The sequence below is a fragment of the Gallus gallus genome, chromosome 12 (assembly GCF_016699485.2).
Source record: "Gallus gallus isolate bGalGal1 chromosome 12, bGalGal1.mat.broiler.GRCg7b, whole genome shotgun sequence".
Taxonomy (NCBI): Eukaryota; Metazoa; Chordata; class Aves; order Galliformes; family Phasianidae; genus Gallus; species Gallus gallus.
In genome coordinates this window covers 13,242,864-13,262,194 of record NC_052543.1, presented here as the reverse complement: position 1 = coordinate 13,262,194, position 19,331 = coordinate 13,242,864, and the positions used below count along the sequence as shown (strand labels likewise).

Sequence of the window (19,331 nt, the reverse complement as noted above, 5' to 3'; positions counted from 1 at the left end):
TGCCCCATCACTGAAGATATGGATTTATGTTATTTTCTTACATTTAGAAGAAAGTGCCACTGGAGTATAAAGATATTTTCAATTTATGTGATGAGGGAGCTGGACAGCCTGCCTCCGAGTTCAGCAAGCCTGTTCAGACTCCAAATTGGCAATGATTCATTGCACTTGGACAGCCACAGGCAGGAGAGAGGTCTGCAGAGACCGCACTCACCCACTCGAATCGCTCCTGCAGCAGTGCTGACCGACCCACTCAGAATTTGGGAGGGGGTAAATAAAATCATCTGATCTCAGAAATCCAAATAGGGCATTACGTTATAAAAATTCACTGTTAGCTTTGGGGATGGAGGGTGATTTCTTGGCTTAATGTTCCATTCTCAGAGCGAAAGGACGTGACTATGAAAAGAAATCACTGTGCTCTTCCAGTAACAGGCCAGGAGGAGGGAGTGAAAAGCTTTACTGTGGGAGGTGGCACTTCACACTCTTTTTGATACAAGAATTTGGAGGGCACGTGCCCTGTGTAATCAGATTGAGTATCAGGGGAATAGAAGATGGTGAATGTGACACCAGTTTTGCAAAAGACAGTCAGAAGGGATTTCAGGCACTACAGCCCACTAAGTCTGACTGGTCTATGGGGAAAACTGCTAGACACTATAATAAATAGCAGAGTTAGTGAGTGCCTCTAATACACTGTGGAGAGGTCCCTGAGGAAGCCCATAGGCAAGGACAGTCTAGAAGAGAGTCACATATATGGATTTATGAAATGTTTTTGAAAAGGCCTCTCAGAAAACATTACTTAAAAAACTGATCTGTTGTGGAGAAAAAGGAAAATTCCTCTTGTATACGAACAGGTATTTACCACCTGGGAATCGTCAGTGTTCACATTTTTCCAGTGGGACCTTATGGGGACCTAATCTATTCATAAACGGACTGCAAAGGAGGCAAAGTGTGTTTATAGTACAAAATTATTCAGGATAATTTAAAAAAATAAAAAAAAAAAAATAAAAAAAAAGCTGTTTGCCAAGGGAAGCAGAATGATCTCCCAATACCGAGTGGCTGAATGATAAAATGGCAAATGGAATTCAATGTTGATAAATGCAAAGTGATGTACTTGAGAAAAACAACCCTAACTATATATACACACTGACAGCTTCTCAATTTGCTATTGCCATTCAGTGACGAGACCTTGGGGTCACAGCTGATAGTTTTCTAGAGGTGTCAGCTGAGTGCTCAATAGTTGTTAAAAAACAAATAGTATGTTAGGAGGAATGAAAGTAATAGAAAACCAAAGAGAAAAACATCACTGTGCTCCTGCAGAACTCTGCAGTAAATCCACTCATTACACACTGTGCACAGTTGTGGTCTTCACACCTCAGAAAGGACAAGGTAAAGGAAGAAAAAAGGTACAGAGTGAAGAAGTCATCCTAAGTGCAGAACGGCTTCCTCAAACAACACAACAAATACTTCAGATTTCAAAAATGTTGATTAAGGAAGGGATGATATCATACACAGAAGCACAGAGAATCATACGAAGCGTTTAAGTGAAAAAGGATGTACTTTGTAATGCAAAAACTAGGAGACACAGAGGTGTTATTAGGCATGAGTCAAAACAAAAGGAAATCCTTTCTAGAGGAACAAATTGTAGAATTCACTGCTGTGGGAAGCTGCGCACTAGTGCTTTTAGGCACTAAGAGCCTACAAGGGTTCGAGAAGCAGCCAGAAACTTATGGAAGAAAGGTCTATAAAAGTCTATTAAACATAACGATGCCAAGAAAGTTCCTGGCTACACCTCTCAGTCTCTGCTCAGTCTTGTCCCAGTGCACACAGGGAAAGAGGCATCAAACCCTGCCCCAGTGCTGCCCGGTGAAAACCTGGCATCTCACCCCATATGCCATGGCAAAAGGGGCTGGTGCTGTCTGGGAACAAGCCAAAAGAACTCCTTGATCTTTTCTCAGCTTTAGGTCGAACAAATCCCAAGCTGAAATACAAAGAGTTACATCAGAAACTAGCACTGATAATGCAGGAGTGTGGACTTGAGTTCAAAAAGTTAACGTTGCTCAATATTAAATTGGGCTATATATTTCTAGCTTATATCAAAAATTGAAAATTCATGGGACTCAAAGGAAATCTCAGCAGTTCCGTACATGGAGGAAAGCTCAGCTATCACCAGACAAGAAAGCTGGCTACCTGCACTGCAGTTACCCACAGGGAATGAGGAGTCAGTTTGGATGTACTCTCCATCACAAGATTTGTGAGTTGCCAGTCCTTTTTCCCTCTGCACATGAAATGCTTCCTAAGCACATTCAGGAAATATCTTGCTGTAATTACACTCATTTTAAGAGGAGGGAGGTAGCATTCATAAAATTTACTTTCACAGCCACCACCTTCATTTAAAAACGAACTCCAGACAACATACGGCATGCTGCCAAAAACACAGGAAGAGATTCACACCAGAAACCAGGCATCATTTCACCCACAGGGTCTGTGAACAATTCTGGCTTCACTCTTCCATCCCATCTCTGTGAATTGTAAGGCAGAAAATGAGGCCCCTGAGGTGTCCGCAGGGCAGAACACAAGCAATAAAAGAGAGCTGGGAGGTTGATCCCAAACAGCGACCTTCTTGTTCCTACTCCCTCTCCTCACTGTAGAAGATTCTGTTTAGTCTTTAGGAGGCAGAGACCACAGCTACAGAGAAAACACAACTGATGCAGCTATGCTGACTCCAAAGGAGGTGATCTAAATTTTGAGTCAGTGGGAAGAACAGAATTCGGGGTGTGCAGTGCAGTTGCAGAATTTAAGTTCCTGCTGAGGGGACCCCACACTCCCAGGAACAGGATTAATTGGCTCAAGCCACGTCTCCTGACTGGCAGCTATGGTGTGGCACCTGCAGCAGGGGGCTCTGGGAGAAAGGGAGAAATAGGGCTATTAGAGCAGTGTTCTCCTTCCCTAAAACATGGGCGGAAGGTGTCCAACATTTGTTAATAGCAGTGATTTTGTGACAGCTGAAGCAAAGCCAGCTTAAAGCCAGACCAAGTTTACAAATGTGTTGGTGATTATTTTGAATAATTAAATGGTGTAAAACCCAGCTGTGATGAATAGCACTGGGGTCGCAATTCATAAATAATTGAGAAGAGTGAGTTGCATTTGATCATCCTGATCAAATTCTACTCTCTGGAGAATAAATGTTTGTCCTGAATACCATCAACATTGTTAAATGCCTCAATATTCCTGCTCAGCCATCCAGCCAGCAGTCAATTGAACTAAATCACTTTAACACCTTACACATTTGCCTTCCTCATGAATACAAAATGTTTCTAACTTGCACAATGGTTTTTGGGCATCATACAAAGCAGCCACTCTTTATAGACAGTAAACAAGCAGCAACGATAAATGTTTTAAATGATCCCATTAAAAACAATTCCCACATACAGTCTTGTCTTCACTGCAGTAAGTAAAGAAGCTGTAGATATTAGGCCACCTATTTTGTTTCATTGCCTTCTTTGTAAGCAGAGCTGCCCGTGTAATTCACATGCATTGCACAAACAGCTCTTTTTGCTGATGGAGGAAGCCAGTACCCACAGCTCCAATGCAATTTCCTGGGGCTCCTCCTGTTTCTCTACATATCTCAAAGTTCAGCTGTGATTGTGATTAGACTGAATGCAAGAAATGACTAAAAACTAGGCAGAGAATACTGAATTCTTAGTGCCCAACTGCAGTCCATCCTCACACTATGTGATGTTTACCATATTTTGGCAGTATGGCTTTGGTAACCCAGTCAATGCAAATTGCTTTCATTTCTCTGGAATTACCTCCTATTTATAGCATATTTATAGGTCAGAATCTGTTCTAAACAGCTAATAAGATGCAAATTTTAAAATAGCTACATTAAGTGAACGCTCACAGACAAGTCCTGAAGCCTTTATCTTCAGTTTTACTGGAACAAAATAACCAATTGCTCCAATAGCAATGGAGGAAGAAGGACTCCAGGAACTGACACAGTGCAAATGGAAGGAACAGCCATAGTTTGGGGTTTTCACTGAAGACCAAATACAATTATTCTCCCTCATAGCGAGCACTGTTTTGCTCCTTTTGGGCAAAGGCTAAGTCTTAGTGTAACTTGAAAAAACAAATTCTGGGCCAGCAGGACAAAAATAAGCTGCAGATTATAAGAGAAATGTGGAGTTGAAAACAACTGTTTGCATCTTCATGTTGAAGGCATATAATAAGAACCTAGTAAGGTTCCCCTTAAAGGCACTAATTGTAATAGAAGTCTGCCTCAGACCCTTGCTCTGTGGTGCAGAGAAACCTTCTGTAAACATTCAGTCCCAGACTGTTCATACCTGGTGGCAAATTGGTCTTTCCCTTTTTCTTCTGATGCATTTGAGTATTGCATTTACCTGACATGACAGCATCACACAGATGTCACACAGCCCCTTACTATTAATACGCAATTAACTTTAGGAAAACAACATTTTATTAGTGGATCATTAAATCATACCTCAAAGTCTTCTGAGAACCCATGCTGGTTATTAGAATACAGCTCACTGATGTGTTTAACGAACTGCTTGACTGGAATTGCTTCCATATCATCTGTAGAAAGAAAGAGAGATTCAGGGTTGCCACTTGTCTCATATGTAAAACTTCAAGATGCACTCTCAGCTGCAAACTTGGAAAATAAAGTACTGAGTGAACACACGTAGATCTGATTTCCCAGCGGTAGAGCTAGTTCAATATGCAGTAATAAGAAAGCCTGATAAATCTGGACAATTTTGATACACATTCATATTATGTTTCTAATTCTAAGCACTGCAAATATGAATATTGAGTCTATTCCCTGTGATTCTTCTTTAAAAAGACCAGTTGAAATTCAAGCATTGTTTAGTTCTTGTACACAGTTTGAAGGTAGCTGTGAAGGGAATGATGAGATCTTCTCTCCTTCCATGTTGTATAAAAAGAACAGTGTAGACCCAAAATAGTAAAGCACAGATCATAATTGCACCCAGTAAGTTTTTATCAGACTGAGCAGAAACAAAGACTTTTCTCCTGGAATGGAGAAATTACTAACTTTTTCCTTTTTACACAAAAATGTATCAAAAGAGGGAGAATTTAGCATGAAATTGTCTCTGAGCAAAAGAACAAGGAACACAACACCCACGCTAATTTGAGCTTTCTCTCATGTCAGGCATTATTCATAACACTGAATATGTCTTCCACTGGACCACTTGTTCTTGCTCACCATAGTGCAAACGCTACCCCATATTCACTGATAAATGACCCACAAACATTTCCTCAAAAGAAAGAAGCAAAATGCTTGACCTGAACTAAAGACAAACAACACTATTTCTAGAACCTATACCCCTGGACAGATCCTAATAAAACCGGAGTGTAGGACGGTTGCCTTATTTCTCACTCCTCCTCTCTCTAAAAAGCCATAGATGTTGTTATAACCACCACTGCAGTTGGTAGAAACACTGCGCTTGCCAAGATTCATTAGTTAATATTTTCAGTCTGGCATTTAGAAAATGTAAATTGCTATACAACTGTGATTACTTTCAGCATGTGAAATAATCTATTGCCTGATGGCTACTATTGTCTGACTGCATGATTTTATGGCAACACACTGGTATTTATGTATCCCATTTAATATTCTTCTGAAGATCGCATCCAGTTTATGTTTACTCCCCGTAATTCAGTGATGTATTTTTGCTCCCATTTCGCAGCCATATGGTTTGGTACTGCAGCTGCATTATAATCTGGATTCTTTTCCTTTTGAACATCTACATTATGATAGAAAAAATCCAAATATTTCTACAGATACTTAGCAAAATTTAACGATAAATAAATAGATGTGACATTTACTGTATTCAGAGTGAAAGATCTTTGGCAGCTAAAACCCCTAAGCTGTCACATATGCTTTTCTTAGCAAAGGGTATGAAGATCTGTATGTGTAAATGAGGTTCTACTTTGGCAAGAATTTTATAGATCCAGCCCTGACAACCTGATTGCTCTCCAGCTGATGGCAGTTAATATTGACCATGTCATTACTTCTCTACTCTTATTTTATCAGGTAGCGCTCTAGGGTGGCTTTTTGCATCTATTGACATTTTCAGATTTCAATCAGCTCTCTTCTATTTTATTTACACGAGCCAATTGTTAAAGATATGTTTGCAATCTGATCACCTCCCGGTGTAGTAATGCTACTTTAATTAACCACATGCTCATTTGCTGAATAATAAAGAATTCAAAACATTTGACAAGTGTATGTTCATCTTAGTGAAAAGCTGCAGAATGCAGAAATGCTGGCACTTAGCAATATTTAAGTGCTAACATTTATTCTGTGTAATACTGAGTACATCACCATCTCATAGCAACATTTGTATTAATATTTCTGATGCCAAGACACTTGAATGGAATGAGCTATACGAACAGCAGTCAATAGCAAGAGCCTGTAAGACAATCTTTCCTCTCCTGAAAAGTAACATCCTAAATTTCCCTGAAAATAGCTTGTGCGATGATAGCAATTTCACACACTGTCACAAGAAAAGATCCATATTTATTATTTTTTCTTGAGTAGTCTAGCCCAGCTGAGACCAACCAAGATCAAGGATTCACTGTAGCAAACTCAAGTGTCCAATTTAATTTTGCAGAAGGTAGAATTTAATTTTAATTGTGATCTGTGAGCCAAAAAATACATTAGAGATAACACACTCTCCAGCCCATTGAATTCCCACCAATTTCAAGGATGGGTCTGAACCAGAGATCCATGGCAAAATAGGGTTAGTTTTCTTTTATCGTCATCACTGCATGGTGGCAGCATCTCTCCACCTTTATAGTCACTGTTAATTCACTTCTCTGTTGTTCACTATCCTTTATTTTTCTTCTCCCATTTTCCTCTTCTGCATTTTCTCTTCTACAACCACTTTGATTCCCCCCAGAAGCCATAACCCAATGCAATTTTTTACCCCATTTGGTAACATAGGAAACAAACAGCAAATAAATAGTAAATACTGTTGACATATGAGGTCACTGGGAGACACAGAGCTTATGCTGCTGAAGTTGCCCATAAACTCAGGACAACCATGTTGAAGCAAGTGTAATGTTTGATCTTTGGAAGATTAGTATCAGAACCACGAATGTTAAAAGCCCAAAAAGCACTTATGATTTCCAGCGTTTATACTGCTGCAATAATGTGGCCACGCTGACCGTGCAAGGTCTGGCAGGAGAAGCCATCCCTTGAGGGCCAGAGCCGTGAGAGGCCAGGCAGCTCATGGCTGGGCAGGGCACGGCTGCCTCCTAGCTGCTTGCCCATCTTGTCCCCTGCTGATAGTTGCAAGAAAGAAGCTGTAAGACAGAGCTTATTACATTAACCAATGGAAAGGGAAAGTGTTAATTTGGACCTGTAATTTTCTATTCATTACCTCCAACACTGAGCCCTCAGCCAGGAGCATTAATTACTCACGCTGTGGTATATGTGCATGCTTACTCATGGGCAGTTTGTTGGACCTCCAGTGAAATACATACCAATGTACTCAGTACTCTTAAATGATATCTGCTCTGATGTTACCTGAAGACAGCTTTGACCTTCTCTAAGAAACGCAACTTGCTAAGTGCACAGAGCTAAATGCACAGAGAATATGCTTTTCCTTGCACTGTCTTTAGTCCAAAGGTTAAACCTCCCCCCTCCAACTTGAAAAAAATAGACTTCAATGACTATAATTCTTTTAGTCGATTGAAGAGATTAATGGAATCCTATAATGGCTAATGAGGAGCCTTAACAGATATTCTGTGCTTATTTCCTTTTGCATCATATACTTCTTCCAATCCAGAAACCAGAGTGACATTTGATATGGCCTGTATGATGCTTACATTTTGCAAGATCCACACATTCTTCAAAGAGAATAAGGAAATGTTTTAATAACATACCTTCACCTCTAACACCACAGACATAATTACAGCTCTTTCTAGCTTGGATTTAACCATCTGTTGTATCAGTGTAAGTAAAACGATTCTGGACTTACATCATTACAAAATCTGAGTTGAATCTGGCACTATGCTAGTATGCTCAGACTTCGTGTTATGCAGAGAAAGAAGTAAACTTAGATGGAAAGGAGCAAAAGTCTCCAATCCTTTAAGATAACTATGTTTATATAAATACAAATATATATTACATTATTGTAAGCAATGTAATTTATAATAAAATTATTTACAATCAGATACTACTGAAGCTGATAGATGGGGCTATCTTTCAGTACTATCCCAGACAGTGAAAACTTGGGTTGAATTCCCATCTTCACTTGCAGGTACAAGTATCTGAACGGAGAATCACAACCACAGAACTCAAGGGGAGCACAGTGTATCTCATTTCCTGCTGAAAAGGAGAATGCCAAGAAGAAAGGTGTTTGTTTAGAAAGGATGGAAGAGGAAAACCTTCACTTATACCTCATTTTCTAAGATGTGGCAGCAGGCAATGCAGAATGCATACGCTTTTTTGGATGACAGGCACCTTCAAAAGAAGCCCAAAGAATGCAGAAGCAATAAAGTTAGGACAGGGTTACATTTAAGGTTTGGACAATTAGTAATCCTACCAGGAAGGATTTTCCTCTACCTCCCACTTAATAAGCTGCCTTTGTAATATTAAAGCACGAGAGGCAATTGCAAAAGAAAAATGGAATATTGTATCAGAGATGGCATTTCCACATAATAAGATCTAGGACTCACTTTGACTCATTTATAGCCTGAGAGCTCACTGGTTGGTTTAGGGGTATTGGAGTGGAATAGACAGTTTTGAGTCAGGAATTAATCCAGAAGGTCAGAAGCAAAGCTCATCTTCATATTACCTTGCCTAGTTTGGAGTTTGGGCATCTCTGAAGCCTTTACATTTGATATATGTGAAGAAATCTTGGTACGAAGATTCTCCCATGTCTTTCACAGTGTGTATAAATGCTTTTGTTTTTTCAACTATTATCTACTAAAGTACTCTACTAAATCCAATATACTCCTTATATCTCATGCCCATGCAGCTGTACCAAGCTATACCAGAGTGCAAACAACACACAGGGATGTAAAGCCCCAGTATGTCTGTATCTGGTGTGTCTCTAGAAAAGCAGCTGATCATAAAGAATAATGCAAAGATTAATAGCACACCCTTGGGTGAAATTTGGCCCCAGCCGAGGCTGAGGTTATTGAAAATGTCCCAACAAATTCATTGAGGTCAGGTGTCCACCTCTAGAGAGAGGCTCAGAAAAAGGCCTCTGCATCTACAGATTGTAAGCAGACTCTGAAGTGTGCACATTTACAGGGACTAATAACTTCACACACAGCTCAGATTTTGGCACTGATTGAAACTGAAATTGAAATGTTTAAGCAGGCAACTCCACTGCCAGCTCGTGCCCTAACTCACGCTAGTACTTGACTCTACAAGTAATCCCACGCATAAAAATGGGAGGTGCCCCACTTTCTTCAAAGGATTTTAGACTTAATGCATTTGAATTACACATATTTATACAGTCAGAGCCTTTAATTCTGCAGCACATTGGCTTTCCTTGCTTTACTATTTAAAATATGGATGCAACTGAAGCCATTGTATTTCATTTCGAATAATTAATTTTTCTGCAGTAGGAGCTCAAACTACCTGCTGAAAGTGCCCTATACCTGGCATCATCTCAAAGCCAGTGACCTCACTAATTTAGAGAAATCAGAAATTTACATTTATAATCTAAATAAATGTCATTTAGATAAATGAAGAAAAATAATAAATTACTGAGAGTTGATTATTGGGGATACTCTTCCTCATGAATGATCACATTTTTGTAGTTATTTCTTTGATCAGGCATTGTTTTTAATAAAAATGTCTTTCAGTGTGAAAAGACACATGAAGCTGTAAGTACACCTGAGTGTCCTGAAGAGGTAGGAATTCTGAAAGAAGAACACAGAATCCTTTTCTGCAAGATAAGTACCAACTATTGGTTATAATCAAGTCAAATGAATACAAGGGCAAATTTCTGATAAAGGAGAGACACGTGAATAAGCAGAATATGAAAAATCACCTGTGTAATACTGTAGCTACATTCATCTCTCTTGCTTCAAGATTTTATCTGCTACAATGCCATTAGCTATGTGTCAGTCAGGAATATAAAGATGTTAATGATAAAATTTTATATGTGTCAAAATAAGAGCTCAGTTTAAATCTGCTTGTACAAATCTTAGATTAGGCTATCATTAATTATAAATGTAATAGCAATATACTTCTTTCCTTTAAGCAAAAAACCAATTTAAATCCAAGAGAATGAAACAATGAGAATTTTCCATTAGCACAGACATTAAACATGATCTTATTTGGTACTGCCTGCTAAGGAGCACAACTCCAATCTCACACATTTCCATCCCCTGGTCCCAGCTGTGCCATTAATTACATATACTTATTGCATTTAAGGTTTAAGCACATGGATATGCAACTCTGGAGCTCTGCAGTCCAGCATGACAGCTCTCTGAAAAGGATCTGTTCACATTGCACATGGCCACCATAACATGAAGCCTCCATTACAAATACCATTATTAGATAGCTACCAGGAATCTTTCTGTGCACTACAGGAGCAGAGCTGGTGGCAGAGAAAAAAGGAAGGTGAATGTTCCTTAAAATACCTTGATATTTTCTTGGCTTCAGAGGACGGCTGTTTGCAATACTGCATTCATGAATTTAATTGAAGCTGAAGATAGGTACAATTCACAATATGGTGCTGGAACATAAATCCGCAGGGAGCAGAAAGCAGGCAAAGTCTTAAACAGCTGAAGAGCACTACCTCTGTGCTCAGAGAAAAACTTCGTGCCCTTGAGAAACAAGTCCTCAGCTGCAGTTAGCACGTCCCTCTGTACCTCAGCAGTCCCTAGCACGGTGACTTACACAGCCACAGTCCCTAGCTCCGCTCCTCCGCCTTGGGATGCACCTTGAGACAGCCACATCTTAGCAGACAACAGTGAAATACCAAGGCTCAGCTGGGAAGCTGCAGCTTCCTTGTCAAGTGACATATCTCTTGAAGAAGTATGACAGTGTTTCTCCCACAGATTCTACCACTAGTTATTTTAAACATGCTAAATCAGAAGCTCAAATACTGGTAAAAAAACAAAACAAAAGAAAACAATAACCCTAATTTACTGCAATGCAGTATGCAATGTGATCCAAGCACTGGGAAGTGCTTCTGAGTCTTGCAGACTGTACAAAGCTGAAAGGACTGGCATCACATCTGAGACATTTTACTTATATTAAAAATGGTGAAAGACATCCGGAACAGTATGCTAACTGAACCAGCTGCATGGGCCAGCTGCTCTGTTCCTTATGAGCTGTGTTTCTCTGGACTGCTTTTTTTTTTTATGTAGAGTTTTGAGCTTTGCCTTGGTGTCAGTCCTCACCTATCTCTATACTGATCTCAGCACAAGTCCTGCTGACAGCAGAACCACAATGCCTGTTGTGCCCGTGGGCTGGGAGAGGAACCTGGAGAGCCACAGCACATTCCAGAAGTATGCATGGACCAGAGCAGAAATGCTCTGAACAAACGACAGGGGGAGGGTGAAAGAAGAATTGGTGCTTATTCCAATGTTTGATACCATCTATGTTACACAGAGGGGCAATTCTGCACTGCTATCATGGAGCAGGTCTTGCAATGAGAACAAAGGAGGGACTTTCTTTTGTTTTGCAGCGAGTAAAACATACAGCTTTGCAGCTATGATGCTGCTGCTCTTCCTATTCAACTCTATCAAAATGGACCAAGTGCAGATGCAGCCCAACTATGGAAAAATAAACAAACAGGAAAAGGAGCTGGTTTGCTGAGGGAGATCTTGCCCGGACCAAGTGTTGTAGTGAAGATATCCATACAAAGATGATGCACATGTGGCCAAAATGAATTGGGTACGTTGGGCAAAGAAAAAAGATATGGAGAAATGGTTTTGTTTAGCTGAGTTGTAGCGATGGTTCGGAATTCTGCCACTGATTATAGATATGTCAGTCAGGCACAATGCTTGTGTGAGTTTACATTTACTGCTCAGCTGCAATATCCAGTGGTTGACTCAGTTGATGATATCTCCTTTGTCCTACGTTTCTCTAGATCAAGTAGTGTCTGCAGAGCAGAGCAGAGACACCAGCATCACTTCCGAGACCCCTGAAGTTGCGTCAGGACATCACTGTGCCTGGTGTCTGGGCCTGTATGTGGGCCAGGATGAGCCAACCCCAACCTGCCCAGCTGTCTCCAGCTACAGCTCCCAGCATGCTGTGAATAGGCCCTGGCCAGTTTGTAGATGTCTTCAGGCACACTGCTCTGAATTGCCACCAGTGTGGCTGCTTGCACTTAACTGAGAGGAGAAGTTGGTCCACTAAACTGTAGGTGGTAGATGCATGCTTCCACAGGGATCTATTCCAATATCTTTTTAAAGGATGTATTGTCTGGGTTTCACAAGCTAACAAGATCACTTCAAAAAAACATGCTTTTGAGAAAATGCCACTTATATTTTAATGTTGCAATCCATGTAGCAAAATAACACTTTCTCACATGCTTTGGCAACTCCCACCAGAAAATTCCAAGGGCTTATCAATTCATCAGTTGCAATTAGTTCAAAGGAGAATTTTGTTATCTACTTTTTGGAAGAAGTTTCAGCGGGTGGCCTCTGCAGGAGCAGCAGCTCATGTCACAGAAGAGTATCATTTAGCAGTGAGAGTGTTGGGGGAGATAGGTGCCTTCTGCATCTCTCCAAACATAAGAAATGTTTAGGAGAACCTCAAGATATTTTCAGGAAGTGTCTCCCACCTTTGGAAAAAGGCAACATAGCTGGAATTTATGTCTACTAACTTTGAGCCTTATTATAGATCACCTGTACAGGCAGCAGTTAATACACAGAGGGAGGCACTTCCAGAAGGCACTTCCTTCCACTGTGCTCACACCAGCAATGTAAATTACAGAATATGACCAAGAAATTCAGAATGCCACCTTGAAGTGACGAGTACAAACATTTGATAGGCTGAGGTCAGTCCAACATTTTGGGTATGTTAACCCAGTGCATGAATGTAAGCAACACCAAACCAGTCAGTGGCTGCAAAGGCCATTATAACACTGAGCTGTTCTCTGTCATCCCTGCTTAAAGGGAGCCGGATCCTTGATAATTCCCAGTGGAAACGCCTCATTAATAGAATACAGTGCTAAACCCTGCAACCAGCTTCACTCTCGACATAGCTGAGGGGAGAATTTGACCTTTGATAACTTGATTAATACCAAATTAACGGATGGTTTTGAACTTCACTCGAGATTGTGTGCTTATCCTTGTGCCTTGCTTTCCTCCCTGAGACCCAGCAAACACCACCTCTGCCCACATCAAAAGTGGGGGGCAAACGTCCAGATCTCAAGCGAGCAGTGGAGCTGTGCATTCCTTGTCCCCAACCCACCCCAAAGGAGCGGTTGCTTTCACTTTGGATGCAATGTGTTGGTGTTTTTAAGCAGCGTTGCTTGTGCTTTTGACATTTTACAAAGGTTATTCTGAAATTTCTATTAAAACAACATGGGAGAGATGCCTATGGAAAAGTACAACACTGGTACTCACAGCCCCATTACAAAGCACCTTATATTAAATGCAGCAGCATCAATACCACTATTTTTTTTTTAAACACACAATTTATCACAAGCACAACCTCCTCTTTATGTAATCAAACAAGACTTAAAATAGCAAAACCATAGGGATTAAGACTACCTTACCTGGAATAGGTATGATGGGAATACTTTCATTGGGGACCACGCGGGGTGAGCTGCTGTCTTCCACATAGAAATGGGCAGTCTGAAAACACTTTCTGTTAATGGAGAAAAAAAGAAGAAAAAAGTGTGAAAAAGCCCCAAACTTTTGCACGTTTGGCTTCTCCACTTCTCCTCCATACTTGCAGATGTTACAGTTTTAAAGCATTAGTAGATAAAAAACATATTTGAGTTTTCAACAGTTTCAATCCTAATTCCAGATTCTGGTGTGCTCTCATTCATTGACAGCTGACATCCACCCACCATAAGTGCCACTGCACATTATTCTGAGGTACCACTGAAAATGAAAGTATACTCACAGAAGTCAGTGGCTGCAAAACAGGTTTCAAATACATCATTCAAAAACTGCACACAGGAATCATTCAGCATACAACTTAAGCCAAATCCACCTAAGACACAGCATTTCCAGACAGCATACGCTTATTGTAAAAGTTTCTGCTGTGTAACAGTGGATAGAAGGCAATACAGCGTCTGTAACTGCTGCATGTCACAAAAGTTCTGCTGTAAAACTTATCCTTCAAACATTACTATTTGTATTATAGCACTGGAGCCACATAACCCTCATCCCATCCTCCTCCTGCAAACTTGTATTACTACAGAAAAACACAACAGACACTTTGCTTGGGCCCCAGGACTCATCACTGAAAAGGCCCATAAAGAATAGGAGAACTTAAATCCACCTGACTTTCTTTACCTGTATTTAATGCAAAGCAGAGAGCACAAGCTGGTCATCACAGAAAAGGTACTGAGCAGAATAACATGAAGAGATCCGAGGAGACTCTGCATGGTGATGTTAACTGAGGCAGGGTTTTCCAACACCAGCGTCACTCCTCATTGCTGACTTAATGAGCTGCTTGAGGCTGGAACTGAATATTTAATGAGCCTTGCTTGGTCTGAGCAGCTATTGTGACAAGAGAAGGGTCTGCTCTCATCTGTCAGGGCGCTTAAACAATGGCTTCCCATGGCAGAGAGATGCCCCTCCGCAGCCCCTAATGAACTGCTCAACACCTGGGCAAAGTTTGCAGGCGACCTTCCGAGCTGCGCCTTTTGTCAAGTGTGCTGTTTCCCTTGCTGAAACATATTTGCATGGAGTGGCTTACAAGTTTCTGCCTTGCAGTCTGCTCCTCTGTAATTTGGGCATTGTGCTCTACATAGAGAGCCCACTCTGCAGAGCCGGCTTTGCTGACATGGTGCAAGCAATTTGTGCTGCCTTTGTTTCCAACATCTATACGTGCCAGAGAGCGAAAAAGTTGCTGAAAAGCAAACCACTCTCTCAGGCAAAACCAGAAGCTAAAATAACCATGGGCACTCACTGTCTGCTTTCTATGCATTCGTACTTTGTTCTACACAATCACGGCGCTTTATAATGCGAGCACATGCTGCAGCAGCACAAGTACAACTTAAGACAATACAGAAGCAGGAAAGAGCGTCTTTCACAGCATGGAGTAACTGTCTCATAGCAGCTTTCTATTTTCAGACACGATATCTTGCATTGTGCTGAAGTTAGTTATTTAGTCAGTATGCTTTTGTTAAGAAACACCATAAGGTGAGTTCACACATGAGGATGCAAGATGTGCAGGAGCCTCAGCATTTAAGCACGACAGTTAAACTCCCCCCCCCCTCCCATGCATGCTCCCCGTTCTCATTTTTTTTGGCAGCCTTTATTTTGGACAATGCACACCCTGGGGGCACACAGCAGAATAAATCAGTCACACAGAAAGAAGAAACTATGAATATGAAACAGGCAAAACGTTCCTGATTTTGATATATTTGGGGCTCTTTCCCTTGAGTCAATACTACAGAAATCCTTGAACTGCTTCTCCTTGTAATGAAGGCCTTAAGAAGGTGTTTGATGAAAGGACAGACCTTTACTTATGGATTTACAGGATTTTTTAAAGCTGATGATGCTTAAGAAAAGCAATTATTTTTTGTAATTTGCTATTTTAGACTCTGAGAGACTCTGATAGGCTGCCATTATGGTTTTTCAATGCAGCCATAAGATAGCCTTTCCTTAATAGCTTCAAAACATGTAATTGTATTGCATAATCACATGGTGTGATACTGTAAAGCCCACGGTGGTGATAGCTGAATACCCAGCGCAGCATATCTCTGCTGAGCACAACACTGGAATAACAACATATTAAATGAATATTTCACACAGTAAAGTTTGCTGCAATCGTTAATGTCATTAACAATTCTGTATTTTATGCCTGGTAGACTTTCTGTAGCTGTTCTTGAAAAGACAACCACCACACAATTTGAATAAAGGCTTCCTCAGTTACGGACACCACACTAAAGCACACCCTTATACACATACATCACATAGCATGCCAGATACTGGCACGTTACATGAAGACATGCCTCACAAACTCCTTTTTCAACCTGCTCACGGCTGCTGTAAGTTGTCCATGTTTAGCCCTGAGCTCACTGAACACAGCCTCCAATGTCCACATCCCTGGTGACCCCCCCATCTCTGAGGTTCCCAGTGACATTGAGGCAGCACTGATGGGACTAGGCTCGATCCTGACAGCAGGACCAAGCGGGCTGACCTTTAAAAGACCTTTTCCAATGGGCTCCACAAACTCATTGCATGAGTTTTCCAGCAAGTTTTTCTTGCTGGACCTCAGTCTGAGTCTTGCACCTCTCCTCAGTGCAGTACCAGGAGGGAGCACCCATCCAAGGGCGCCACACAGATGTCTCCAAGCCCTCAAGTTTGGGTTATGGCCATTTTTCAGCCTGACCAACTAAGGAGTTGCCTGGATCCAAGAGGAGCCTCTTGCAAACTCATCTAGTTTGGAGTAATACATACTGATAGCTGGGATCCAGGCTACAGGAAGCCATGTCAGAGAATTCAGTATCTGCCTTCTTCCCCAGTTTAGGCTGCTCCTTTCTATCTCCTGGTACGATTCTCTGCCCATTACCCTTCGCCGTATACAAACCGTAAGTGGCAGCAGTTGCTAAGGCTACAAGAAGCTGCAGTAAATTTATGTGTCTATGGGAAGGGCTGCAAAAGAAGTAGGGATGAGAGCAGAAAATTGCTTGTTTCAAGTCAGTGGACAAGCAGCCACAGAGAGAGGTGGGAATGGATGCAGGGCTAGACAAGGTGTAAGTCTACATCTGCTTTCATGATGAGCACTTCAGCTTGTAATTTCTAATCTGTGTTGGGGTGTTTGTGCCCGTGTGTCCATTTGCTCAGAAAACCAAGACAGCAGAAAGAAACAGAGATATTTTTTTCTGATAGAAGCAGTCCTTACTGAATGAGCAATCTGGATGTCAATAGCATCCGTGATGATTACAGTTTTAGCAACTGAAACACTAATTTTAGAGTAATCCTACATTCAGCATTGGCTGAGGAAAAGCAAATCACAGCTTTGATTTCTCACTTCCAAAAGATTTCAGAGCCCCCACATATTTTCTGCACTATAGCAAAGAGTCAGTTGTCTCTGAAACGCGCCTGTGTGCAGTGAAGCACACCGTTTTCTCTAGCCCCATATGTTTTTTTGGCTCCTTTTCCCTAGGGTACAATAACTGTGCGAGATTGTGGCGATCAGACACACAATTGTCACATATGGACAGAAAGGCAGAAAGTACAACACTGCGAGATTAGCATCTCCCTAGAGAAGGGGCAGAGGCGGGGGCTGGAGAGCAAAGACAGCATTAGGGAGTGCATCCCCCTGCCCAGAGTCTTTTTGCAGAGATGCTGACAGCGCTTTATTAAAGCAAACTAGCAGAACGTTAAATGCAGAGCAGCAGCACCTTATTATCACACTGCAGGCAAAAAGAATATGCCGAGAGATGGTCCTGATTAGCTGGGTTAGATGCTTGTTCCATCTCCGCTGAACAGAACAGCAGATTAGCTTCAGTGAAAAGAAGAGATGTCTCATGAGATTTTGACACTCCAAAAGGGTTTCCTTGGTTATTAGTTAATAAAACTCAAGCAGCTTCTCTTTTATACTCATCTAAAAGCGAGAGAGAGAGCCAGATCACACCACGGCCTGAAAGCAGGGATGCATTTTATTTTCTCGTAGAAGATAATGCCTTTGTGTTTAGTTAATTTTGCCTCCAGTACAAACACACAGCGTGTGCTGCAGTCCATGGAGGGCTGGGAATAGCTCAGAGGGCAGCATTTGGCCTTTGCTCCATGCACTCAGCCTTGCAGCATCCCCTGATCTGTGCTGACAGGTGAGGGACCTGCACTGCCCAGGAGCAGCTGAGGCAGGAGAAGCAGCAAGGGATTGTGGTGGGGCAATCAACTGCCTGCACAGTGGCTCGCTGGCACCATCAGAACAGCAGCTGAACGTGGGAAAATATCAAAGAGGAATGTTTTGCTTTCTGGGGACGTCCAAGAGCTGTGTCCTTCCTCACATGCAGAAGTGAGTGGCATGGCCATCGATCACTCGCACGCAAGGGATTTGCTCTTTCTTTCCACAGAAGTTGCTCTTGGCTGGAGCCAACGCGTATTCCCTCTCCAAGGCTACACAGTTTTCTTCTTTATTTCTGTAATAGCACCGAGGAACTCTACGCTCCCGGTTTCTTTGCAGCTACTCTATTCTTGGGTCATTACCTCCTAAAGCATGACCAATTTGGGGCAGATGGCTCGAAAGGGTTCTGGATGCCTATTCACTGTCATCAGTGCAGGGCAAACCTTGTCCTCTGGGTACCCTTCTTCCAGAAACAGCCTCCCACAGATGGGAACTCTGCAGAATGTACATTTGTTAATGAAGAGGTGCTGCAACCACCCCACTTTCACACATAGCCTCTGCCTTGTGAGCAGGACTGAGTGAGCAGAAGTCAAACCAAGACCTACAATGGACCTTCGTACCAGGCTGCACAGGACACAGCTCGCTCTTTATCGAATGCAACCTGGATACAAACATTCATCCACCATGCCCCTCCATCCCAAGGGGGGCTGCAAATAACGACCAAATAGGGCTACAAAGACAGGAAATTATCCCTTTCACTACCTCTGCGCATTCATTCTCACTTTCAATAGAAGAAAAGATGCTTCAGATTCTCACCGAACTGTTTTGCATGTTTTCCAGGAGACACAATTAAGATTGGTTTCTGCTGGCACCAAAAACAGAGTATGTATGCAGTCAAGTGTACTAGTAACACATGGCTCTGCACTTTAAACTAGCTTCACTATTCCTTGGCAAGCATTTGTCACTGTCAGAATTGGCAATGCCTCCTCAGAAAAGAGCTGCAGACTACGAAACAACAGAAGTGCTGCAAATCACGACCATGTCACCAGCAGAGCAGTGGATGGGAGCCTGGACAACAGCTGTCTGCAGTCTGCACTGCTCTAGCTGGGGTCATCAGTCACTGATTTTTATGAGCAATAAAACTGACTCAAGCGCTCAGAAGAAAAAGAGAAAACCACACAGAAAAAGCTGATCTTATGAATATGAATAAGTGAGCAGCATGGAGCACTGATACTCCGTTCATTGTATCAGAGGGACACCTGCATTTACTCTTTTTTAGCCAGAAAATGGCTCGTATTGCCCCAATTTTCCACAATTATTTTCCTTCTCAGGTCTTAATGCTTAA

The 19,331-nt window shown here is 41.7% G+C and overlaps 1 protein-coding gene across 2 annotated transcripts in view; it reads right to left on the bottom strand.

The window, feature by feature from the left end:
- PTPRG (protein tyrosine phosphatase, receptor type G) overlaps positions 1-19,331 on the bottom strand; it is a 374,849-nt gene that overhangs the window by 20,715 nt on the left and 334,803 nt on the right. For both annotated transcript variants that reach the window (XM_046899760.1, NM_001397431.1), the window contains 2 exons: positions 13,731-13,822; positions 4,496-4,587 (listed from right to left, as the gene is read on the bottom strand). In XM_046899760.1, the coding sequence (XP_046755716.1) occupies positions 4,496-4,587; positions 13,731-13,822 (184 nt within the window). The remainder of the gene's footprint in view (positions 1-4,495; positions 4,588-13,730; positions 13,823-19,331) is intronic.